This window comes from Ovis aries, chromosome 2 (assembly GCF_016772045.2).
Source record: "Ovis aries strain OAR_USU_Benz2616 breed Rambouillet chromosome 2, ARS-UI_Ramb_v3.0, whole genome shotgun sequence".
Classification (NCBI taxonomy): domain Eukaryota; kingdom Metazoa; phylum Chordata; class Mammalia; order Artiodactyla; family Bovidae; genus Ovis; species Ovis aries.
The window spans coordinates 133,821,081-133,848,617 of record NC_056055.1 but is presented as its reverse complement, the minus strand read 5'-3'; the positions used below and the strand labels follow the sequence as shown (position 1 = coordinate 133,848,617).

General features: G+C 37.7%; 1 protein-coding gene across 9 annotated transcripts in view; it reads left to right on the top strand.

Annotated features, from left to right (window-relative positions):
- MTX2 (metaxin 2) overlaps window positions 1-27,537 on the top strand; it is a 77,536-nt gene that overhangs the window by 19,435 nt on the left and 30,564 nt on the right. For 3 of the 9 annotated variants that reach the window (XM_004004561.5, XM_042243688.2, XM_042243685.2), the window contains 2 exons: window positions 13,438-13,485; window positions 14,695-14,741. The exons of 1 other annotated variant lie outside the window; for it this stretch is intronic. In XM_004004561.5, the coding sequence (XP_004004610.1) occupies window positions 13,438-13,485; window positions 14,695-14,741 (95 nt within the window). Of the gene's footprint in view, window positions 1-4,338; window positions 4,500-5,720; window positions 5,783-6,345; window positions 6,498-13,437; window positions 13,486-14,694; window positions 14,742-27,537 lie in introns of all 9 variants that reach the window. 5 more of the 9 variants (XM_012133088.5, XM_042243689.2, XM_042243686.2 and 2 more) reach the window with 3 other exon arrangements.

The following is a 27,537-nucleotide window of genomic DNA, read 5'->3' as shown; positions in this document are numbered from 1 at the left end:
GTTTTATTTCCACCTCTGCATTTGGGTTGTCCACTGGGGCTGCCCTGGAGGACTTGGGTTTGCCCCTGTGAGGGCCAGTTGAGGTGGTGCAACTGCTTGGGTTGCAGGGGTTCTGACAGCACCAGGTACTCAGGGGAGTTGGTGGCTAGAGCAGAGGGAAATACAGTGCTCTAGAAGGGAATGGCAACCAGTATTGGCCCACATGTTCCAGTGTTCTTGGCTGGAGAACCCCGATCCCTGACAGAGAAGCCTGGCAGGCCACAGTCTACAGGGTTGCAGAGTCGGATACTACCGAAGCGACCCTGTGTGCATAGATGCAAGACTTTTTTTTGCCTGTGGCAGCTCTGCCCCAGTGAGAGTTGAGTGTGAAGGCGGCACAGCTCTTGGCTGGCGGGGACTCTGGCGGTGCCAAGTGTGCAGGGACACGGACTGCCTCTGCTGCAGCAGTTAATGGCCCTATCAGAGTCTTTTTTTGAGCCTCTTGTAGCTGGCGATCAGAAGGCCTCTTTGGCCAGTCTTTCTCTGTAGCTCTTCCTGTTCAGGTACTTAGAGGGTTCCCTTGCCTGGGGTCCTTCTCTGTTGTTTGGTGCATTGGGCTCATAGAAGGGCCCCCCTGGTTGGGGTCCTACTCTGTAGATGGGTGTGTCAGGCACTTAAAGGGGCATCCTGGGCGGGGTCCTCCCCTACTGTAGTTCAGTGTGTCAGGCATTTGATGGGCCAGCCTCTCTGTTGTTCAGGTGCTGATGCTGGTGTGTGGGGTGAGAGGCTATGGTGATGGCTTAACCCCTACACGTGACTCAGCAGTATTGTCTTGCTTCTGTGGCTGCCTGGCTTTCCTCCACAGGCATTTCCCACCATAATCTCCTCCCTCATATCCCCTCGATCACGTCTCTTCGCAGCCAACAGCAGGCCTCACCCTGGGATTGCTCCACAGTTCCTAAACTCCAGCTCCCAGCTGCTATGCTTTCTAGAGGACTTGTGTCCCTGTCCAGGGTATGTATGGCAGCAGCAAGGACTGTCTGATTCTCATTCCGTTTAGGCTGCCACAGATCAGCTGTTTCAGCCTCACATGTCTCTCTTCTGACTTAGACAATTGCCCCGATGTGGGGATCGGACCCCTGCTTCAGTTCCCCCACTGGCTGAGGGCAGGTCCAGTCCTACTAACTCTCCTGTTTTTCCCCCTAGTTCCTTAGTCCTACCGAGTTTTGCGTGGTTCCATATATTCTTTTATATTGGTCAGGTACTCCTGTCCGCTCTCAGCCGGTGTTCTGCATGCACTTCTGTGTCTGAAGGCATTTTCCTCGTGTATCTGTGGAGAGAGATGTGCTCCACGTCCATCTACTCCTCTGCCGTCTTATTCTCTTTCTGGGTAGATTTTGACCAGAAGGAGATTTTTATTCTATGGTTTCATTTGGGCCCCCACTTTGGTTGTAAGGAGGCAGTTCTGCCCCTTACTAGTGTCCCTGAATTTTTAATCAGTTTTACTTTTCTTCCTCTGCTTCCTGCATGGCAGGGTATTAGAACCCATTTATCTAATGTATCACTCCGTCATGTATCCTCACTTTGAGTGTTTCTAGTCTTTTGTTTGCCACTTTGTTACAAATGAGTTAGGTGGTTGGAGATATTGACATGGGTTGGTGAGACTGATGATTTATCTGCTGAGGGCTCAGTAAAGTGGCATTCCTTTGGCACTCTGGAGATTGTGCACTGTTGTATGTAGTTTTTAGTTGTCTGTAACATGTTGATAGAATTAAGACTTGTTACGAGTATATCGTGTGTGCATGCATGCTCGGTTGCTCAGTTGTGTTCGACTCTGTGACCCCATGGACTGTAGCCTGCCAGGCTCCTCTGTCCATGGGATTATCCTGGCAAGAATACTGGAGTGGGTTGCCATTTCCTCCTTCAGGCTGGAATCTTTCCAACCCAGGGATCGAACCCGTGTCTCCTGCAACTCCTGTATTAGCAGGTGTATTCTTTACCACTGAGCCGTATCAGGTAATCCTTATTGTTATCTTCAGATGGGCTCGAGTATTATAAAAAATATGGAGATGGGCCATATGGTACCACTAAAGTCTAAGTACCTTAAAGGCAGGTACTTGGTTTTCTTTGTAATTTTATCCTTAAGTGCTTAGACTGGTGCCTGGTACATTATATTTGGGGGGGGGGTATATTTTTTATGTATATAAGTATATATATAAAATATATGTGTGTGTTCTGTGAATATATGTTGAATGACTGATAAAACAGATTTGTAGAATGTGGCTAAAAAGCTACATACAGTTTACTACATATATACGACAAGCAATAAAGAATATTCAGTGAATTTTGATGTCAGTCAACAAGTTTTTTCTCCTTGAGGACTGATGGATCAAGCCAAGGAAATGGTTCTAGTGTGGATCTTTTAGAGTTTGGCAGTCCCTTTATTGGAGAAGGCAATGGCACCCACTCCAGTACTCTTGCCTTAAAAGTCCCATGGACGGAGGAGCCTGGTAGGCTGCAGTCCATGGGGTCGCTAAGAGTCGGACACGACTGGGCGACTTCACTTTCACTTTTCACTTTCATGCATTGGAGCTGGAAATGGCAACCCACTCCAGTGTTCTTGCCTGGAGAATCCCAGGGATGGGGGAGCCTGGTGGGCTGCCGTCTATGGGGTTGCACAGAGTCGGACATGACTGAAGTGACTTAGCAGCAGCAGCAGCAGCGGTACCTCTGTATTTATCTTACACTTCTCCAGTCTGTCTTAGAATGTCTGCTGCTTACTTCAGGGCCCTTATTTCAGTCTAAGGTAGTCTTTAATCTTTTATCTGTGCTTTCTTGCAGTTTATTTTTCAAGTGGCTCCTATGAATGTGTCCTCCTTCCCCCTACTCATGTGTTGAAATCCTAATCCCCAAGGTGATGTTATTAGAATATGGGGGCCATTGGGAGGTGATTAGGAATTAGTGCCATTATAAAAGAGATCCCAGAGAGCTCCCTCGCCCCTTCCACCATGTGAGGACCTGGCAGGAAGTCAGTAGTCAGTGACCTGGAGGAAGTCTCTTACCTGAACTGAGCCGTGCCGGCACCCTGATTTTGGACTTTGAGCTTCCAGAACTGTGAGAAATAAATTTCTGTTGCTGTGAGCCACTCAGTCTGTGGTATTTTGTTATAGTAGCCCACATGGACTAAGAGTAACCTTCCCACTGTGTTACAGATACTACCTGTCGGTACTTCAGGGTTACGGAAGTGACAGCATGACACTGCATCTCTCCACTTGCTAACAGGAGCCACGTTCTTTTCAAAATTTCCTTGAAAATGAAGCATAGTTGATGTACAATACTGTATAAGTTACAGGTGTACAACATAGTGATTCACAGTGTTTAAAGGTTGTACCCCACTAATAATTATTATAAAGTATTGGCTCTATTCCCGGAGTTGTAAAATACATGGACCACTTTCCCACATGTTGAACATTGATCTCTGACTGTTGAGGTGATGGGAGAATGGTTTTAAATTCCTATTAACGTGAAGAGTCACTTCCTGCTTACACATCCTCTGCAGTATCATTAAACATCCCCTAAGAGACAGTGCCTCAGGGACATTGTCATTTAATCATTTCATGATCAGTATTATCTGGGATACAGTGTTATCTTTGAATTGTACTATAATTTGAAAATTGAATTGCAGGTTTAATAGTTCTTAAAATTCTAGTTTTGTCACTATATTTTAAGTGTAGATATCTTGCAAATCTGTTTTAAATGAAGGCTTCATATCATAACTTCCTAAAACTTACCAGGTTTTGAACTTAGTGGCTATGTTGATATCACTGAGATCATCAGTATAGTATTTATGTCAAACTAGTAAATTTATTTCCTTTTCTCTGTGTGTCTTGCAGCAAATTGTCCATGTTTAAGAGCTGCTAAATGTTCTTTGAGCACTTTGTTATGTTAGTAGTGTTTGCATTTACACCTTTGGCAGAAAGACATCCAAATTTGGAGACAGGTTACATGTGTTTCTTACTCCTTTTGTATTACACTGTCTAAATAGTCTTTGGAAACTGAAGAGATGACATCTATGAGCTTTTGGAGTGTAGTTGCCTAAGGATAAACTGGGTTTGACTTCATTAGTGCACAAATGATAGGTTTGTATAGAGTTATTATAGCATTAATCAATTTGATGGATTGGAAATATGACAGTACTGAAGCAGCATGTATTATTAGTGCCTATTATTCTGCAAATTATGTCTTCACCTATATTCATATGCCAGAGGAGTTATGTTGTACATTAAGAATGCAGAACTTTAAAAAAAAAATCAACAACAGAGGGCATCTCTTTTCACTGCCCTTCTCTTGTCCTTCTAGATTAGATCATCAAGAGGTGGACTTTGGAACTAGACTTGTTTATTAGGTCATAGCACTTTCATGCTGAAGTGAGTGGAGTGCCCCAAATTGAGTGGAATAGACAGATCTTCTGGCACCAGAAATGCTTATCACCCAACTTGATCCTTAAGAGACTACTGCAGGTAAAATGGCGTATTGAAGACTCTTAGGTATATACATATGTTAATTTGTTGGCAGTAGTCATTTCTTTAAAAGTTGTAATGGATTAATAGTAAAGAATGTTGGTGTTTTTGTTGTATTGGTTGATAAAACTTAGAAGTAGTAGGTACCTTAAAGAGAATTAAATGAGAATCAAATATGTATTAAGCTAAATACTTATAGAAGATAGAAATTATCTTTGAAAAGCTCTGAAATTTATTTGCATAAAAAAGCCCTCTATCTCACTAAAGGTTGCAACTTTAAGAGGAATCACCTTTGCTCCTAGTGAAATAGACATTACTGTAAAATTCTCAAGACAATTTTACCTAGATAAAATTAGAAAAACAGTAAAGGACAAAGGGGTTAAAAGACATATAATAGTGTTATTTGAATAAGAAGTGGTGCTCCAATATTTGCTTTATTTCTAGATATTTTAAATTTATACCTATAAAATAGTATATTTCTTCTTTATAAAAATAAACATTTTCATGGATCTTTTGCTAGGGAATGGGACGTCATTGTAATGTTTAAAAAGGAATTAATATAGGTCACTAAGAATGTCTTAGTGTAAGTTATTTCTTTGATATGAAAATGAGATAGTAGTTTCTGATTGTAAAAGGTGGGTAATTTTACTTTGGAACTCCTGTGATAAAGATTAGTTTTAAAATGATACTTAGACCAAAATAATTTAAACATTGCTTAATTTGAATTTCATATTTTTCCATATATTGTATATTTTGTTATTAATATTATATTCAGTTTGGGGCAGTTGAGAAGCTGAGTCTTTAATAAATACTCTCAGGATCATGGGAATTTTCACATTCTAGGAACTTACTGCCTAGAAAGGAAGATAAGATATTGACATAATAATAGAATAGAGTAGAAAGCAATATATAAGACAAGTGCAAACTGCTATGAGAAGTATAGATAAAGGAGAAATTAGATTTGTCTAGTTACAGAAGCCTTCTTGCTGGAGGTAGCATTTAAGCTTGGTCTTGAAAAAGGTGTGGGATTTGGGCATGCAGTGGGAAGAAATATTCTGGGTAGAGGGTAACAGTTTGAGCAAAGTCACTAAGGTGAGAAAGTATAAAGTATACGGGGGAAATTTTAAATACTCTGGTTGGATGCAAGGGTCCTATTCTTAGATGGTTGGGTAGTCAGGTATTCCCCCCACCCGACATTAATTTGTGTGTGTTCTTTCCAAGCTTTTTTTGTGGTCAAAAAGATGATTTCACTAGAATAGAAGAGGACTTGTCTTTGATCAAGGGTATGTGAATGGCTGAGTTCCCCGACGAAATTTCAAATAAGTAGTTATTTAATTTGAACCATGTTTTCTAAAGTGGGGTTAGGTGTATATACAGGGGTTTTGTGCTAGATAATCCTTTCAAGTACGGAAAAGAAATATTGGAATTTAGGTTTCAACTTTTTAACTGTTTTCTTTTTTAGTGTGTTTTATGATGTGTGTGATTTGAGTATGGGTCTGCATACTCAAATAGTTTATTGATGGGGACAAGAGATTTTAAAAAGTGGTAATCCCTAGATTAGAGGTAAAGAATATGGACAGGGGAATAGTGAGATGACTTGTCAGATGGTTGAGGGCATTGGTGATGGTCTTAGGAGTCTTGCAACAGGAATATCCAATGGACGTTATGTATTTGATATAAAATAGAAACAGATTTCCAGTTTTAGGGTAAGTTTACAGGATTAGATTCTGCCAGCTATTTTAGGGAGCTGTTTAATATTTTTATAGTTGTGTTATTGGCTGTAGAGTTGGAGTTCTCTGGGGCTTCCTTGGGGGCTCAGTTGGTAAAGAATCTGCCTGCAATACAGGAGACCCAGGTCAGGGAGATCTTCTAGAGAAGGAAATGGCAACCCATTCCAGTATTCTTACCTGAAGAATTCCATGGACAGAGAAGCCTGGTGAACTACAGTCTGTGGGGGACTGTAGAACTACAGCCTACAGTCTACAATCGTAGAGTCAGGTAAGAGCGACTTACACTTTCACTTTCACTTCATCCGGAGGACCCCAATGTGGGTGTTAGTCTCTCAGTCATATCTGACTCTTTGCGACCTCCTTCTCTAGAGGATCTTCCTGACCCAAGGATCAAATCTGGATCTCTTGCGTTGTAGGCAGATTCTTTACCATCTGAGCCATCAGGGATAAAAATTGACCTTTTTTGGCCATTTTGTATAGTTTTCTTGTCTTCTCTGCTGCATTTTTAGCCTAAACAGTACAGAATCATTAACAATAATGATAGCAGTAATAGTAAAAACAAACATTTATTCAACTGACATTTACTGATTGCCTATTTGGTACTGGGTTCTAGGAATGAAAGTGAAAGTGAAGTCGCTCAGTTGTGTCCAACTCTTAGCTACCCCGTGGACTGTAGGCCACCAGGCTCCTCCATCCGTGGGATTTCCCAGGCAAGAATATTGGAGTGGGTTGCCATTTCCTTCTCCAGGGGATCTTCCCGACCCAGGGATCGAACCCTGGTCTCCCACATCGCAGGCAGACGCTTTACCCTCTGAGCCACCAGGAAAGCCCTCTAGGAACCAAGTGGTAAGCAAAAATCAGAACTGAATGCTGAATTCATGGGGCTTACATTATAAAGTGGAGGAGATAAACAAATAGTCCTCAAATCCCTGTGAAAATGTTGACTTTGGTAAGTGGTACAAAGGCTTGTACATGCTATTTAAGGTTGGAAAGAGAGGCTTTGAACTATTCTAGAGGTCACTGAAGTCGTCCCTGAGGATAGGACCAGCTGCATAATTTGTAGGGCCCAGTGCAAGATGAAAATGTGGAGCCCCCTTGTTTAAAAGAATTCTCGGACTGCCATAGTAGACTGTTAAACTGAGAACAGAACCCTTCAAGTATCAGCCCTGTGCAGCTGCTCAGGTTGGATGTCCATGAAGCTGGACCAACGTAAGGAAGTGATGTTTTTGCTGAGATGTAAGGACACGGTGGGAGGGGAAGATTGCTCCAGGGTAAAGGAAACACTCTAATGGCAGAAAGAGCCTCTTGATGAGGGTGAAGGAGGAGAGTGAAAGAGCTGGCTAAAGACTAAATATTAAAAAAAAACTAAGGTTATGGCACCTGGCCCCATTACTGCATGGCAAATAGACAGGGAAAAGGTGGAAGTAGTGACATATTTCCTCTTCTTGGGCTCCAAAATCACTGTGGATGGTGACTGCAGCCATGAAATGAGAAGATGATTGCTTCTTGGCAGGAAAGCCATCACAAACGTAGACAGTGTTGAAAAGCAGAGACATTACTCTGCCGACAAAGGTTCACATAGTCGAGGCTATGGTCTTCCTAGTGGTCATGTGTGGTTGTGAGAGCTGGACCATTAAAAAAAGCAGAAAGCCAAAGAATTGATGCTTTTGAACTGTGGTGCTGGAGAAGACTCCTGAAAGTCCTGTGGACAGCAAGGAGATCAAACCAGTCAATCTTAAGGGAGATCAACCTTGAATATTCACTGGAAGGACTGATGCTGAAGCTGAAGCTCCAGTATTTTGGTCATCTGATGTGAACAGACGACTCATTAGAAAAGTCCCTGATGCTGGGAAAGATTGAGGGCAGAAAGAGTAGAGGGCTTTGGAGGATGAGGTGGCTGGACAGCATCACCAATGCAATGAACATGAACTTGGGCAAACTCCAGGAGATGGTGAAGGACAGGGAGGTCTAGCGTGCTGCAGTCCATGGGGCCGCAAAGATTTGGACACGACTGAGCAGCTGCACAACAACAACAACAAAGGAAACAGCTTAAATGAATTTCCAGTGCAGGAAAAAACGTGATGTGTTCAGAAACTGGGTGAAGGCCAGTGTGGCTGATGTGCAGAGTGGTTGGAAAAGAAGGATGAGGCCAGAGAGATAGAGTGAGCGATGTGTAAGCTCGAGCTGATCTTTATTCCCAAAGCCACAGGACTACTGAGGTGTATTAAGCATAAAGTCTACTTTTGATACGCTAATTATACCAGTATCTTGTATCTTGACAGCCTTGGACAATGTTCTCTCTCAGTCCCTGTTTTTTAATCAGTCTCCTTTCAGAAACTTTTAGTCTAACCTTCTATATTTATTCTAAGGCTGGTCCTTCCTTAAGGCAAGTCTGAAAAGGCTCTTCATATCAGGGAGGGCTTTTGGTGGTAGAACTTGAAAGTAGGATGAGTCATGAAGTTTTATTCACTGTTGGATTAGTGTGGTCTAAAACATTTTAGGTTGACTGAGGTAAAACTAGTAAGAGATGAAAATGTTTTAATATTGTTTTAAAAAGATTTTTGTTTTTAAATGCTGAGATATTTAAGGCTTTTATCAGCACTATGATTTTGAATTCTTCATCTCCCTCTCTTTTATACATGATCAAGGGCAAGGGTGGATATTGACCTGCCTGACTTTGGAAAGAGAAGTGGGGAATAATCGTATTTTTGGACTTTGTCTTTCACATAATGAAATGAAATGAAGTCACTCAGTCGTGTCCGACTCTTTGCGACCCCATGGACTGTACCCTACCAGCCTCCTCTGTCCATGGGATTTTCCAGGCAATAGTACTGGAGTGGATTGCCATTTCCTTCTTCAGGGGATCTTCCTGACCCAGGGATCGAACCCGGGTCTCCTGCACTGTGGATAGACACTTTACCGTCTGAGCCACCAGAATAGGCATTCTCAATGAAAAGGCTTTATATAATGTTACTCAAACCAAGAAATAGGCTTTGTACTTTGTTATGTGTGTATAATGTTTATGATTCCTAGACTTGCTTATTATGAAGGCTTATTTCCTAGAAAGATAGCTACATGGTTGGTTTGTAGATCCAATGCCATGCCACACAATTTAGGATTTTTGCTCTTGTCTGTCTATTGAATAACACACCAGCCGTTTCTTCTCCCATGTCATGCTTAAAATGTGAGCTGATTCACATAGGTGATGCACTTAAATCGATGATGTTTGTATTTTCTGAACTGCTCATGGGTGCGATCATTCCCTGCATACTCTGCCATTTCTTGCCTTCTGGTCTGTGGGTGTACTGGAATTCCAAGCTGTTGAAATAGCATGGTTATATAGTTTATATCAGCTTGCCTTCCCTTTTTAAATGAAATGTTCTGTTTGTGACCCACTCCAGTATTCTTGCCGGGAGAATCCCATGGACGGAGGAGCCTGGTAGGCTACAGTCCACGGGGTTGCAAAGAGTCAGACACAACTGAGCAACTTCACTTTCTCTTCTTTCTTTTTTCTGTTTGTGAAGACAACATTAAATGTTTTGGCAGAGTTACTTTCTGCGAATTTCTTTTCAGTAATAGTTTCTGAGTTAGAGCAGAAATTGGATAAAGGAAAATATACTCTGCCAACCCCATTTTCAGCTTTAGGTTCTTAATAACAACTTCGTCTTTAGATTTGCTGGGTCTTCATTGCTGCGTGGCTTCTCATTTTGAGGAGCATGTGGCATATGAGCTTAGTTGCTCTGTGGTATGTGGAATCTTCCCGAACCAGGGATTGAACCCATGTCTCCTGCATTGGCAGGCAGATTCTTTACCCCCTGAGCTACCAGGGAAGCCCAGTTCAACTCCTTTATTCTTATTTGTGGTTGAGTAAATACCTTGGCCACCTCATGCGAAGAGTTGACTCATTGGAAAAGACCCTGATGCTGGGAAGGATTGGGGGCAGGAAGAGAAGGGGATGACAGAGGATGAGATGGCTGGATGGCATCACCAGCTCGACACACATGAGTCTGGGTGAACTCTGGGAGTTGGTGATGGACAGGGAGGCCTGGCGTGCTGCAATTCATGGGGTCGCAAAGAGTCGGACACGACTGAGCAACTGAACTGAACTGAACTGAACTGAATATGTTGCAAGATTTCTTTTCTTTTCTTTTTTTTTTGTCTTTTTTTTTCAAGATTTTTCTTAGATCAGAGAATGATAAATGATTTTTTAACTGAACTTGCTAAACATATAAGTTCCTATTCTTATGAGACCTCTGATATTGCAGAGTAGTGACTTTAGCTTCTGATTTATTAAAGAACATTTATATTCAGCATATATTTAATGCTAAATGTATGTTACTCTCTAATCTTAAAAATTATCAGAATATTTAATTAGAGCACCCTAGTACTTTAACTGGAGAAGGCAATGGCAACCCAATCCAGTACTCTTGCCTGGAAACTCCCATGGACAGAGGAGCCTGGTAGGCTGCAGTCCATGGGGTCGCTAAGGGTTGGACACGACTGAGTGACTTCACTTTCTCTTTTCACTTTGATGCATTGGAAGAAGGAAATGGCATTCCACTCCAGTGTTCTTGCCTGGAGAATCCCAGGGACGAGGGAGCCTGGTGGGCTGCTGTCTATGGGTCGCACAGAGTCGGACACGACTGAAGCGACTTAGCAGCAGCAGCAGCAGTACTTTAACCGGAGAAGGCAACGGCAACCCACTCCAGTACTCTTGCCTGGAAAATCCCATGGGCGGAGGAGCCTGATAGGCTGCAGTCCATGGGGTCGCTAAGGGTTGGACATGACTGAGCGACTTCCCTTTCACTTTTCACTTTCATGCACTGGAGAGGGAAATGGCAACCCACTCCAGTGTTCTTGCTGGAGAATCCCAGGGACGGGGGAGCCTGGTGGGCTGCTGTCTCCGGGGTTGCGCAGAGTCGGACACAACTGAAGTGACTTAGCAGCAGCAGCAGTACTTTAACATATTGATCAGTAAAACTTTGATTAGCCAGAATGTTTAGGGACTTGAGTGATAAGCTTAATATCCGTTTTCTTTCCATGCACGATTAGTGAACACCACTGTATGTAAAACTTGGCACAGTGTGGCATACACAATGCATGTGGCACATTTTTGCCCTCCCTCAAGGAACTTAATTTCAGTGTCTTTGGAACTTTTGTAAATTTTATTCTTTTGCTTTATTGCTTTAATAAGATTAATAAATGCATATAATTGAATGTTTGATGATGTAGTTTCTTATAACAAATGAACCTCACAGTATTGTTCGCATATGAATGTAAACGGTATAGGTATGCTGACCATACAGTTTATCCTAAAAGGTTATTTTTGAGTAGTTTGCAGATGTCCTCTTGTTTTTGTTTCCCTGCCTTTTATTTTTAAAACTGTTAACACTGGTTAATTGGATTCTTATTGAAATCTTACTTTGTTAAAAGGTCTACAGTAACGTAGTAAGATAGTCTCCAACTTAACAACGGTTTGACTTAGAATTTTCTGACTTTACAGTAGTGCAAAAGTGATATGCATTCAGTAGATACTGTACTTCAAATTGTGAATTTTGATCTTTGCCTGGGCTAGTGATGTGTAGTGAGATACTCTCTCTTGATGCTGGGCAGCTGCAGGGAACCGGAGTTCCAGTCAGCCAGAAATTGCAATGGTGAAGAACTGGGCACTTAAAATAATTTTATACCCATAAAATCTTTCTGTTTTCACTTTCAGTACAGTATTCCATAAATGACATGAGATATTATCAATACTTTATTATAAAACAGGCTTTGTGTTAGGTGATTTCGCCCATCTGTAAGCTAATGTAAGTGTTCTGAGCACATTTAAGGTAGGTGAGGCTAGGCAATAATGTTTGGTAGGTGCGGTATATTAAATGCATTTTCAAGTTACAGTTTGTAACTCCACGGTAAGTTGAGGAAGGTCTGTAATATTGTGCATAACTGTACAAAACTATGATTTATTTGCTTGGTGATTTCATGGTGTCCCTAAGTATAAGTTTGATTTTGTATATCCCAGACCAAACCAAATTTTACAGTTTATAATAATTACTACAACTTTTTCTTTTCATTCTAAAGTGGAAGTAAAAGTAAATTAAGGTGTCCACCTCCCATCCCCTCCTAAGACTGTTTAAGTGAATACATCTTAAATGATCATTCTTAAAAGAAAAAATGATTCATGTGTATAAATTTCTTTTTTAAAAAACCAGCTAGAAGTATATATTAAAAAATAATTTGTTGCTATGTCACAGAGACTGCATTAATTTAAACACCATAAGAAAAGTTAATCAAATTTCATATATTTGACTGACTTTCTTGCTGACAGCAAATATAGTTAGTGTGTTAGAATTGGTGATTTTGATGTTTTATGGATTTTACAAAGAATTCAGCAAATAATATCCTGAATATTCTGTCTGTGGAGGCATTGCTTCTTATGTGCAGTTGATTAGACAAATTCAAATCTTGGGCTTTTTCCAAGTACTGGTAGGTTGCTAATACTCTTTGTAGCTGGAGTCATTGCTAGATGAGAGGTTAAGAGTCAAGATCAAGCCTGACTTTAGGCCTAAAATGAGCTTCACCAACTTTATTTCACATTGTTTTGATAGGTACTTACTGCTTCATTGTATTCTCTGCTTTTGTGAGATGATGTTGTTGGGTTCAAGGCAATTAAACGTAGACAACAGGATTCCCCTGTTTAAATACTACCAGCTTATAAGGAAAGATGCACAGCCTGATATGCATAGATTTGATTCTTTCATAAAGTGTCTTCTGAAAATTTACTTTGTTAAAAGTTTACGGTAAAATATAAATATTGTTTCACTATTTTTGTTTTTGATAGTGAGCTGAAATTCAGTGTCTTTCTATATGTATGAATATAATTTTGGATATGTCTGTGTTTGAAGGAGGCTAAAGGAGTAGGCAGTTTTATTTTTTTAACTTTCACTTTTGATTGGGCAAAATGTCTTCCATTTCCTCCCCATAAAAAATTAAACTGCCACCAAACATTCATTTAAATGAAATTATCTAACTTGCTTGTATAGGTTCTCGTAGAATCTACAGTAATGTGACTAGTCGCCATATTTAAGGTATCTTTGGTAATTTAATCCTTGGCAATTTATGCTTGACATTAAATGCTCTAGGCAAATGTATGTGTTTATTAATTTGGTTGGTTATTGATATATTTTTGCCCTGTGTACCTGTTTCCACAGCTGCAGAACCTTGGCCTGAAAATGCTACATTGTATCAGCAACTGAAAGGTAGGTGCTTATTCTCCATTAAAAATGGCTTCATATCAAAATATGTGTGTTCAGTCATGTCTGACTCTTTGTGACCCCATGGACTATAGCCTAAGGCTCCTCTGTCCATGGGATTCTACAGGCAAGAATACTGGAGTGGGTTGCTAATTTCCTCCTTCAGGGAATCTTCTCCACTCAGGAATCAAACCTGCATCTCCTGTGACTTCTGCATTGACAGGTGGATTCTTTACCACTGAACCACCTGGGAAGCCCAGATATATCAAGTACATATCAAATATATCAAAATATATTTACTACAAAAAACACCCATTGATAATGCAATTTAATGCAAAGAGAACATGAAACATAGAGAAGGAATTCCCTTGTATAATTTGTCTAGATTTTACCTAAACTTGTATGTGCCAGTGCAAACCAACTATGCATGGTCTGTAAGGTGCTTAGTTTATTATTGACTCATTATATTGGCTGCTGTAGACAGTGTACTATGATGTGCTTGCAGGAGCAGTTGGCAGACTTACTGCCCAAGAGCTGACACAGCAGGTTTTTGAAGTCCTGTGGTAAAGTGGGCTCTCAGTAAAAAGGAACTGTTAAAATGTATAGGCTAGGATGGTTCAGGCTCCCTTTAGCAGCTCTTCATATGTCATCAGATCACATTATGGACCCCATTTGGGGCTCAGCAGCCTGCTACAGTTGTCAGAAGACTGCAAAGTAATGAAGACTAATAGGCAGCAGCCCTCGTCTTCTAAGCATGGAATTTTTATTGCAGTGAACTTGTCATCTTTCTTTTGTGTGACAGATCTAGACACACTGTGCAATATTAACTGTAAGCTGGTTTTATATGAGTTTGAATGCTTTTACTTTTAACTAGAGCGGTTTGACAGAGATACTATTTTACTTAATTTTAATGAAAGGGATTATTTCTTAAAAACTTGAAGAAAGCTTTAGTTTTTAAGTGAGCAGTTTTACGTACATATTGCTGATAAAATATAATGTGATCAAATAGATTTAGAGGAAATAGTCTTCATTGTTATTTACATATCATGATACTTTAATCCAAATTATAATCTTGTAACATTGATATAGAACTTCATGATTACGCTTTCTTTTTAGAAATGAGAATAGTTTTTTAAAGTAAAAAGCATTTATAAGTGTATTTTACTTGTTTAATGGTTATGCTTTTGACTCAGACCTTTTGTTGTATTTCTACAGGGGAGCAAATTTTGCTTTCTGACAATGCAGCTTCTCTTGCTGTGCAGGTAAATATGTAAATAATGCAGTATTTTTTTACTTTTTGGTTTTGGCCAAATATGCTAGTATTGATTATTTGGGGTGATTTCTTCATTTATAGGCACAAACCTATTTTCTAGCTTACTTGTAAAGATTTATTCACTATGTATTTAAGTGTCACTCTCTCATTGTACTCATTCTAGCCTTAATCCATTTGGTGGTTATGAAGCAGACATATTTTTCTTCAGCGACGCCTTATATATTTATTGATTACATTAGTGCCTATTATCCCCAGACCACTTATTGGATATAATAGCTCCTCGAGTTTTTTATCACAGTTGTGTAATCCACAAGATTTGTGGCCCTGTAAACTTTAAACTGCACTATAGGAAGAACAGGATACTTGGGGATTGATTGCTTTTAAAGAAAAGAGAAAGGTTTATGTAGATTATGGAATTACAAATATTCAAACATTTTACATATTTAGCTGTTCTTTGTTTGGTTAGCTTGCATAGTTTGAATCACAAAGAGTGTTTTAACGTGTAGCACCTAAACGATAACTTAGAAATTTAAGCCAAGCCATTTGTTGGAAATGAGACTGAGCTTGAGGACAGAAAGAAAAGAAAGAGGGACTGCTTCTGCTGCATTCTAGGCATGATGCTAGGCACTTGGTCGTCTTGTGTTTTCTTTTTTTTAAACACAACTTGGTATCTTCTGGACTTAATGATTGATCAGTATGTCATTCAGTACATTTTACTTTTAAGTCGGAGAAAGAAGGAAAACATAGAAGGCAATGTGTTTGAACAATATTTGTATGAGAATGAGTATTTTTAAGTTTCTTTCAAGTTTTTTTACTTCTTTTAGAAGATTTGTATATTTTTACGAAGAATATAAATTTTATTTACTTACGTTTATCTTTAGGCACTAGTACTATAACTAGTGTATTTTCTTATGTTAATCTTTGAGAAGCAGAAATTCTCGGTTGGTTATATTTAATAAATGAGTATTTTATACTTCCTTTTTGGCAGGGGCATAAGGAAGTTGGAGTTTGTTTAGTTTTCAAATACTAATAATAGTGCCTAGCATATAAAGTATGCTCAGTAAATATTTGTTGAATGAATGGTTTACAAGTGGGGTAGAAGCAGTCTTGCTTGATAACTGATAACACAAGTAAATTATTTGTTATGTATGAAATAGTGTCTTCAGTCTTTATATTTTTGAAAAGATAGCTTCAGGGCACAGTGACTATTTTAGTTGAAGCACTAATTCTTAACCCTGTTTTAGTCGCCATTTTGGGGATAATTCTTTCAGTCTCATGAAGCTATGGGATATTTTTCCAGAAAACATTGCAACACACACATAGATACAGACATACCTGGGCAATTCTGCATATGGTATCAGGAGGTTTATTGATCTCCCAGCTGAAGCTCTCTGGGTATCCTGTATGAAAAGCCACTAAAACTAAAGAATATTAGTTTAGGAAGTACTGCAGTAATTTTCACCGGTAGGAATGTTATTTTGGGTAAGAGTAGACCAGTGGTTCTTAGCTGAGGGAGGGTTTCAGACCCCCAGAGAACATCTGACAGCGTTTGGACATTTCTGATGGTCACAGCTGTTGGGGAGGCTGTTTTTGGCATCTGTTGGGTAGATGCCAGGGATTCTGTGAAACTGCACGAGACAGCCCCGCCCCAGAAAGAATTATCCCACCCTAAATGTGAATGTGTTAAGAAACCCTAGAATAGATGGCTTAGCTAGTTTTTGGCATAAACCAAGATATCAGTATATTACCGTTAAAAAAATTTAACATTTTAAATAATCTGGAGAAGGAAAGAAAAAAGAAATCTTAGTGTGTACTTTCTTTAGTAATTCTGTTTTTATGGTTCTTATCGATTTGTTTTCTCAACATTCATCTCAAATCATAGTTGCAATTAAAGCTAAAACCAGAAAATAAGAATCTTTTAAAATGCAGAATTTTGCATAACTGTTTTAATTTTTTGTTATCCTACACATGTCATTTAGATGATGAATTAACCAGCATATATTAAAAATTCTTGGTTTTCTTCAGTATTCTTTGACTTGACAGCTGATAGTAGCCATGACTATAAATGTGACTTTTCCAGATATCTGATGTAAACTTTATGGAGTAATTTTCTTCTCTATAGCGGATGAGTATCCATTTGGAAGAATCAGTTAAATGTATAAAATTGATCTAACAGTGTGACAGGTATCCATAAGCTGGATATTTCCTAGAAAATACCAGATATTAAGCATTAGATACTTTAGTAGTTAGCCACCTAAGCCATCAGGAAATTTAAATTTTACATACCACATAGGCTTTGCATTTATTATGTTCCTGGAACTAAATGGTTAGACTTTTTTTTTTTTGATTAAAGAAACCTCTTTATGATTTCAGTTTAAAAGAAAATTTAAAAAAATTTCCCCTATGGCTGTTATTTTTGTCTTAGATTTGCTTTCCTTCTTTCATCCACGAAGTATTGTTGTTACCTGAAGTGTTTGCCTAGTCATAAAATAATCTTGTATGTTGAATATTATGAAATATTAGAGTAATGTGTCCCTCTGGTTCTCACAAGCAGTACTATGTGTGTGTGTGTGTTTGTGTGTGTGTGTGTGTGTGTACACACATATATATATGGCAGTACGTACAAACAGTGTTGCTGCTGCTGCTAAGTCGCTTCAGTCGTGTCCGACTCTGCGTGACCCCATAGACGGCAGCCCACCAGGCTCCCCCGTCCCTGGGATTCTCCAGGCAAGAACACTGGAGTGGGTTACCATTTCCTTCTCCATGAAAGTGAAAAGTGAGAGTGAATTCGCTCAGTCGTGTCCGACTCTTAGCGACCCCATGGACTGCAGCCTACCAGGCTTCTCCGTCCATGGGATTTTCCAGGGAAGAGCATTGGAGTGGGGTGCCATTGCCTTCTCCGACATACAGTGTTATACATACACAAACATTAGGGAGAGAAATCTTCCATTTCATAGTATTATTTCCACTTTGAAGCTTGTATTGATTGGAAAAGAACTTTGATACAATTCTCTGTTACTATCCTCTATCCCCTAAACCAACTGCCCGATCGATACATAATGTATATAATGTTGCCCACTTACATGTAAGGTGGTGGCCGTTGTTTAGTCACTAAGTCATGTCTGGCTCTTGTGACCCCATGGACTGTAGCCTGCTAGTCTTCTCTGTCCATGCAAGAATGGACAGGCAAGAATATTGGAGTGGGTTGCTATTTCCCTCTCCAAGGGATCTTCCCGACCCAGGGATTGAACCAGCTTCTCCTGCGTTGCAGGTGGTCTTCTGCTTTACAAGTGGATTCTTTACCACTAAGCCACCAGGGAAGCCCACTCACATATGTATAATAGTTTAAAATTTTCTAGTAGCCACACTAAAGTAAAAAGAAATGTGAAATCAATTTTAATAAATATATTTTATTTAATATTGTCAAATATTATCATTTTAATATAATCAATACAAAATTTATTAACGGGATGTTTTTCCTTTTTTTTATGTTAAGGTCAAAATCTGCTGTGCATTTTACACATCTCAATTTGTGCCAGCCACATTTCAAGTATTCGATAGCCATATGTAGCTGACAGCTCTTGTATTGGACAGCACATGTCTAGAAATACTGTATAACCAAATACATATGAACTTCAAAGTTTTCTGCAGAAAATACTTTATTTGATTTTTCTTCAAGAAATTTATGTCTTTACGAATACAGTATCTCGTCTTTTTTAGCAGATTCCACAAGTGAAATGAGTAAATAATCTCTGTTCCAGATATCTCAAACATTACTGTTTATTTTAAGTTTCCTCATCTTTAAAATGCAGATATAATAGAAGCTGTCCTACTGGATGTCATGAAGGTTGAATGTGTTAAAAAAATATATGAAATGTGTATAAACATTAAAGCACTTAGAAAAGCACCTGGGATATTACAAACATATGGTGGTGAATATTGATTCTTTCTTTCTTTCCCGGTTCTTTGACAGAAGTACACATTATCAGTGTCAGCAGCAGGAATGAAGCTTGGAGGCTTTGTAATACCTAAAGTGATTAAAGCAAATGTTAGGTGTAAGAATTATTTTTGGATGTATTTAAATCTATATGAACATTAATAATTTTCTAATCATTCTTTCATTGTATGCCTAAAATTTGTTAGTGTAGATTGCTTTAATTCAAACAAAATATTATTTTAATAGTATTTACTAAATAAGGCCTGTTTTAGAATTAAGTATTGAATGCTTTTGTTGTTGAAGGCACTCTTTTTAAAGAGCTTTTCTGAGAGACATCTTATTCAATCATTACCATGACCCAAGTGTATGGTACTTGTTATTAAGCTCATTTTTAAATATGTGGAAACCGAAGTGCAGGAAAAGTCTGGCTAAGGTCATAGAACCCATAAATTGTGGAGGTAAAAAGACACAGCAGAATTGGCTGAGTGCCTGCTACATGCTAATCACTGTGCTAAGCATTTAATTCTTAGGAACTCACTTAATCCTTATAATAAGTGTATGAAGTCAGTGCTGTTAAAATCCCCCTTCTGCAGATAATACTGATAGAACAATAATAACTGTAGCTAAAATTTACACCGTACTTACTCCATGTGCCAGGTCTTATTATATATACTTTAGGTATCATAGATAATCCTCATATGCAGCCACCATATGAGGTGAGTAGCATTGTTATTATCATTTTACAGATTAGGAAGTTGAGGCAGAAAAGTTAAGCAGTTGGCCCAAACTTATATAATTAGTACTCAACAGAGCTGGAGTGCAAACTCAGGGAGTCTGGGTCAAGTCTATGCTTGTTAACACTTCACTGCATACCAGTTAAGTGTGTGATACAGATCTTTGGAGTTTTATCTAGAAATAAGTAGATGAACTGAACTTAATTCAAAAATCATTTCTGACATTTCCTAGCAGATTATATATAACAATTTATGGATTACATTAAGACGTGAAAGCTATATTGCAGCTTTTGGATTTCTAAAATGTGATGAAGGTAGTCTTACCTATATTATGGGTTATTATGAAGTTCAAGTTAGGTAATAAATGGGAAATCCTTTTGAAAGAGATGAAAGCAGTATAATTACAAGATGATGTTGAATGCTGAATTAGTGCCTATTTTTCAAGGATTGTGCATATTTTGTGAATGTCTGTATAATTTATTTCTAGTAAGTTTATTAGAAAGAATAGGATTACAAAATTCTATTCTAGAAAGGATTTTGTTTAGTATATATGAAGCCAATTTAAAAAGAAAACTGTTTCTCTTTTTTGTATGGCTTAATCTGAATACTGTAAAAGTTTAATTATTGAATTTATTTTTTAGACAGTGTCTCAAACTGATTATTAGAATGCTGCATGAAAAAGTAGCCTTACTTTTTACTTGTTTAGTTTTTACTTATTTCCAGTAAGAATAACATTTAAGCTCAGGTTAAGGGAAATGTCCCTATTTTACTTAATATTCTTATTTTTTCCTATCCTTTGTGAATAAATACTTAATCTCTAAAAATGAAAGGGAACACAACAGAAAAACACTGTATTTTTTCTGTTGAATGTGTTTTAGTCATTTAAAAAGTCAACATTTTTATAGGCTGCATTAATACTGGACCACAGACACTAATGTGTTAGATATGCTGATAAATAGTGGACACTTGCTTTTTCCTTTTTTGCAAATGATGCCTTTTAGGTGGACGTATTAATTTGAGGTTAAATGGTAATATCCTGATGTTGTGATTGGGGAAGAGCAGAAGAGAGGAGTATCTCTTTTCTTTGAGACTGCAGGTCAGTTGTGTGGGGAAACAACTGTGGTTAAGAACTTACAGCCCTGTAAACTTGTTGTATCATTCAGATGGTCACAGTGGACAACTTACCTGCAGAATTTTAGAGGAAATTATTTTGAATTTTCAGTTTGGTTTAATACATTTTTTGGTTTGCTGGTTGTATGCAGTTTCTAAGTGTCAGTTTAAACCTGATATAAATATAACAGGTAGGAATTCACCAGTGCAATTATTTTAATAGAGAAGTAATAGAATGTTATTTTATGTAAAACATTTTAAAATTGATGTAACTTTCTTAAAATTTCATAAAGGAAATTAGTTTTAGTTTTCTAAGGTATGTTTATCCTTTCCACTTTGATCATTTTCTGCAACATGAGGCTCCTGTGTTCCCTTTCAGGATGAGGAGAAGGAAAGCTAAGGGGTGGAGAGAATTCAGTGCATCCTTTTCAGTACTCTAAAATGAGCAAAATGCAGGCTGCAGATGTTTCCTTGATTTAAATTCTTCAGATTGAATGTTACATTAGGTTACCTTTTTAATCTCAGAAGTATTACAAAGTATTTTGGTGATATATGCTTTTAGCACCTGTAATGATTTAAATGTACAAAATGTGACCTTTAAAAAAGATAACTGTGAGCTTAAATTGCACATAGAATTTAGCAGATTAAAAAAATTCTCAGTATTAATCCCTCAACACATAAATGGTGTGGTATATGTAAAACATTTAAATTGGTCTTACAAAGTTTGTGAAAATGAAGTATATTCAAAACAGAATTAGATGGGTATTAGGGTTGTCATTATTAGTAATTAGTGAAATAATGTAAAATGGTTATACAGAGTAATAGTTTGCAAATATCAGTATCTACCTAACTTAGCAAAAAATTTACATTCCTGTAGTTTTGAGAGATTACAAATTAGAATATCAGCCATCGACTTTTTCTGTTTAAGAAGTAAACAGCAAGCAAATTTTAAAATTTGTTGCTGTTAAACAGAACAATAAAGACATAGCAGTAAGATGAAAAAAATGACAGTCTATTTTCTTAAACAGAAAAAGGCTAGAATTCTTCATTATTAGATATACAGTATCAACATAATCAATCTAGCAGCATTATATTTGAGCTGAAAATACACTTAAATTTGAGGTCATACACTACCCCATGTGAGTGAAACATCTTTCATATAGTTCTAAGATGAAATTACCCTTGAATGAATAGCATCTTCATTTATCTTCAAACCTCTTCTGTGCTTTTAGTGAATCTACTCTTTCAACATTCTACAACAAGAATTACATTATACCATTATACCAGAGTATTTCTGCAGTGTGAAATAGATTGGTTTGGAAAATGAACCTGGCTTTGCTATAAATTACATTCCCAGGTACAAAGGAATTTGTTATTTTGTCTAAAATAGTCACAAATATAATTAAGGTCTTAATTTATGTTAAACTACAAATGTGGCTATTGCTTTAACTGGATTAGGAACTTAATCTGTCACTTTAAGAATGATACCTAACACTTTTCATTTGTAACCTTTAGATACATTATTTCAATTATAGGGTCTACAGCTGTTTGATGTAAAAAATGAATTATTTTAAAATTTGTTCTTGGGTTTTAATTTTAAAACATGTCTCTTAGTAAGGTGGAAAATAATTCTTCAGTTGTTGTCGTAGATTTTCCTGTATGTCCTGCTGAAACAAGATATGAATTAAAATTTGGAATCATTTTAATTTTGTGCCCTGAAAATGGCATTGCATGATTTAGAAGAGTCCTTAGTGAGTTCTTACCTAAAATATTTCAAATTTAATTATGAAATGAATAGAAGCTTTGTCCTAAAGAGGAAAACCTGAGGTTTGCTATCTGTGGATAACTGATAACGGCTGAACTGAAAATGGATTTTCTCTATTAGAATTTGGATAATTTTGTAAATTTTAAATTTATGTACATTTAGAAACTATGTTTATAATCCCTTAAATTCCACAGTGTTAATCAGTGTAAAGCAGTGTAATAAGTTTTAAAAACTTATTAAAGACAGTTCTTTAAAATTTTGAGTTATTTTAATGTTTTTATTGGCAAGCAATGTTGATTTTTTTGCTTAAGTGCAAATAAAGAATATTGTTTTGTATTTAATTTATAAGGCAAATATTCCTTCTGTTTTTGGGCTAAAGAAGAGGAAGGAAATTAATTGTGTTGTTCATTGGTAAATGATTCATTATTGAATTTATCATTAGGTTAAAAAATGAAATGAATACATTTTATATTGCTGCCATCTACCACTTAGTTTATCCTAAGAATTTTAAATTTGGTGGGTTTGTTGTTGTTGTTGTTATTGTTATTTCTCTCAGTTGGAATATTTATTTTATTTGTGAATCATGGAACTTCACAACATTCATAGGAGCTTAGAAAAAAGTAGTTTCTTGTCATTAGGCCCAGATTGTTTGCTGAATGCCAGTTATGTGACTAGGTATTGTATTAGGTTCTTGGGTTCCAGGACTTGCTTCTGGGTCTTTAACTACTTTATAACTCTTTTACTTAAATTTTGACTCTACAATTTACGTTTACTTATATTCAGTTCTGACAGGGAAAGTTTATACCTTTTCCTGTTATGGTTGTCTTTTTGTTGCTTTCTTTTGGAACTTGATTTTTTTTTTACAGCTGTCAGGTATGGATGTATCTAAACTTGAGTCAGATACTCCAAGAGCAGTATTCAGGTGAGAGTTGTGTTAATTAGGAAGGTTCTCTTTTATGTGATCTGTCTCATATGTGCTCCCAGTAGCATTTCTTGTTTTTTGGTAACAAAGTTTCTCTGTTTAAAAGTTTTTGTGTGTATTGAATTGTAGTTTCTGATGATTTCTGGATAGCTAATTTTTTAAAAAGTTGAATTCCTGTTACTGTTTTTCTAAAACATTACTTGTTTAAATACCTCTGAATTTAATAGGAATCCCATTGATCTTTTTAATGCAGTGAGCTTTGGTACCATAAAATCATGAAATGCTAATCTGTGTTGTAGCTTACTAGTTTTCTGTGAACTTGGGTTTATTTTTATGGATATCTGTGTCTTGTTTAGTAAGCAAATGTTTGTTGAGAATCTATGGTGTGCTGAGGTTAAAGTAGTGAACAGGGTAGGCATGGTCAGTTTGCACTAATGGAGCTAATGTTCTGGAGGGGGAGGCCTTTTATCGGTTTCATCAGCATGTGTGACTTTGAAAAGTTATTTGCAAAGTAGAAGTTTATGTCAGTATTAAAATATCTTCATTCTTATTTTTGCTTTGTTGAATCGAGTGTGTATTGTATAGGCTTTTGGTTATATTCTGTTTATATCTACTTAGAGGTTTTTATCTTAGTATACAGTTTTTCTATTTTGATTATAAATAGTTACTGTATATAATTATTATTTATTTACCCTCTTCTCTTAAGGAGATGTTAATAGGTAAAGTTTTCTTTTGAAATCACCAAGGTTGAAAAGTCTTTTTTTCCCACAGATAGATCTATGAGAATTTATTTTACTAATGTTATTACTACTAATTTTAATAATAATATATTTATTAAAATCCTGTGTGCCAGCTGGTGTGTAAAGTGTTTCACATCCAACCCCTCAGTTCATCTGCCTAATAAATTGTCTTCCTTTTAGAAATGGGGAAGCTTATGAGGTAAAGAAACTTTCTCAGACTAACACAGGTGTCCAGATTCTACTCTGAGATGGCTCACTGGGAGGTTTCTGCTCTGTTACCTCTTATTGTTCTGTATAGACTCTTAAAAGACTAATGCAGAGGTTTCCATTGTTTTAAGACACTCTAGTCTTCCACTTAAACAGCTTGCTTCTTAAATCTCTACTCTGTTAGGATCCATTAGGTTCTGCTGGGGCACTTAACCAGTGACAGAGGAGTGGGAGTGTGCTGATAGTAGCCCGGTTATAAGAGTGCTATGGCTTATGAGTCAGCAACAGCAAGTCAGAGTACTTTAAATGATGATAAGGATAGCATCTCAGTGAGCGAGCATCTTCCCTGTGCAGATGCAGCAACAAGGGTGGGCCTATTGTTGGCTGGCTGTGTTTCCATTCGACCAGGGTTGAGCCCTTTTCACCATTTCATAAACTGAGTATTTTTAACTATCTTACCAGATGCCTTGCCACCATGTTACTGAAGGATTGCTGTTATAGAATCCGTCTGTATTCCTGATGCTTGTCAATGTATGGCAAAACCAATACAGTATTGTAAAAGTAAAATAAAGTAAAAATTAAAATTAAAAATTAAAAAATAAATAAAATAAAATTAATTTATTTTATTGAAGTGTGGTTGATTTATGGGCTTCCCCAGTGGCTCAGTGGGTAAAGAGTCTTCCTGTGGTACAGGAGACACAGGAGACACAGGTTCGATCCCTGGGTCGGGAAGATCCCCTGGAGAAGGAAATGGCAGCCTGCTCCAGTATTCTTGCCTGGAAAACCCCACAGCCAGAGGACCCTGACTGGCTACAGTCCAAAGGGTTGCAGAGAATCAGACACAACTAAGCATGAAGGCATGGCATAGTTGATTTACAATGTGTTCACTTCTGTTGTACAGCAGAGTGATTCAGTTATGTGTATATATGTATATATTCTTTTTCTTTTTCCATTATGGTTTATCACAGGATATTGAATGTAGTTCCCTATGCTACACAGTAGGACCTTATTGTTTGACCTTATTGTTTATCCATTCTGTATATAATAGTTTACATCTGTTAATCCCAAACTCCTAATCAATACCCCACTCCTTGCCCCCAACCCGTTGTCAACCATAAATCTGTCCTCTGCTGCTGCTGCTGCTGCGTCGCTTCAGTCGTGTCCGACTCTGTGCGACCCCATAGACGGCAGCCCACCAGGCTCCCCTGTCCCTGGGATTCTCCAGGCAGGAACACTGGAGTGAGTTGTATTTCCTTCTCCAATGCATGAAAGTGAAAAGTGAAAATGAAGTCGCTCAGTTGTGTCCGACTCTTTGAGACCCCATGGACTGCAGCCTACCAGGGTCCTCCGTCCATGGGATTTTCCAGGCAAGAGTACTGGAGTAGGGTGCCATTGCCTTCTCCAATCTGTCCTCTATTGCCATTCTTTTATCTACAGCATGTGTTAGGTTTTTCCCCAACATGTAAGCTGCTAGTTTTATAATCTAATCAAAGCAGTTGCATTGTTATCTACAATAGCAACTTTTGAATATAGGATTTAAGATACTTGTAAGGGTCAAATTGATTGGTAACAGATTGTCCTTATTTCTTTAGACTCTTGGCCTTAATTTTAATTGTATGTAAATGAAATATATTTTATTCCTCAGAGTTATTTTTTTTATAGAGTATCTGAGCTCTAGTTCCCAAAAGGTATGATTCAGAAGTAATTATTGAAGAAATAGAGTTTAAAATCTTCATCGAATATCATAGGTGTCATCTTCTGGAACAGTTTCAAGAATTTCTCTTACTTAAGTTCCCAATGAATGCTATTTCTAAAAAATTTTAGAGTTAAGAAAAATGTATAACCTTTTTATCTTTACTTTTCCCTTTTTTGTAATAGCAGTTGATGACATATATCCTTTTTAGCTTGGAATTAGAAATTTTGGAGTTGCTGCTCATGTTAGTGGGTATTTGAGTTCCTATCATTTGATTACATGGATGAAGTTGCTAGGAGCATCCTTGTATGTTAGTGGCTCTATGCCTCCTTTCTTTTTGGTGTATTTCTGGAAAGGGGGATTGTTGGCTGATAGAGTAGGCGTAACCCACTCCAGTGCTCTTGCCTGGAGAATCCCAGGGATGGGGGATCCTGGTGGGCTGCCGTCTATGGGGTCACACAGAGTTGGACATGACTGAAGTGACTTAGCAGCAGCAGAGTAGGCATCTGCTTAGTAGTCAGTATTACTAAACAGATCAAAGTGACTCATTCATATTCCCACCAGCAATGTATGGGAGGCCTATCACACAAAAAATGTATACTGTCCCACCTTACCCCAAATCCTGATACCCAGAGACAATATCTTTTAGTTCTTTTGGCTGCATTTTTTCCCTTGGGTATTTACTGCTATAATTTCGAAGTAAGATGTTTGTGTTCCTGTTGGGGTCCTTTAATGGACCAGAACCTGGTGGTCTGGAGTCGACAATAAGAAAGTAAAAGAGCCAGAGGGAGAGAGAGAGAGAGAGAGGGAAAGAAGGAAAGACACGGGGACCCAAGCTGTGATGGAGCATAGGTGTTTTAATGATGTTTCTGTGAGTATATATAGGCTGTTGTACAAGAAATTTCTTTTGACAATGATAAAGATGAGAAAACCAAACGTACAGCAGCTGTTACCAAGGGAACAAGGGATTAATGGTCACAAGGTCAGGAGACAATCCATACCTCAAGAAAGAGACTAAGCACTTATGTGGTAAGGAGAATGTTTACTGAAGGAGATTCAAGCCTGTCTCATCCTATGACCTCAGTCCTGGGAGTGGCTTGCCGTTCCACTGGTTTCTGGCAACAGAAACAGATAAGGAACAGAGGATTTATGAGAAACAGCACGTAGGAATCCTCCTGTTAAACATTCCCTGACAATTCCCCCTTATTTATTTATAAGATTTGTAAAAAGGGTTCTCACCTTTTGAGTTTGTTTACTTTTAACAATTTTTGCATGAAGGCAACAGTAAACGACAAATATAATTGTCAAGACAATCACCAAAATTAGAGTTCCAGACCCGATGCTGTGAGTAATGCTTTGAAACCATCCGCGTGGGTCTAGCCCAGAAGATTAATCAGCTAGTTGTTCAGCTAAAGTTTTCGAATTCGTGGAAGAGGACAGATTTCTAGAAGAGGTTTCAAAGATTTCTTTCTGTAATAATGAGTCATTATCATGTATGTTTTGTAAATGAAATTTGATTTGTTCCCAGTTGTAGGCGCTATTATTGAATTGAACAGGAGTAACAAAATTGAGTAGAATTCCAATCACATTTTAACATCACCTGTTTTTGTACATCTGTTAATTGATCTCCAGCCCATTTGATGGCTGTCTTTAGTTCCTGTATTTCATCTTGAATAT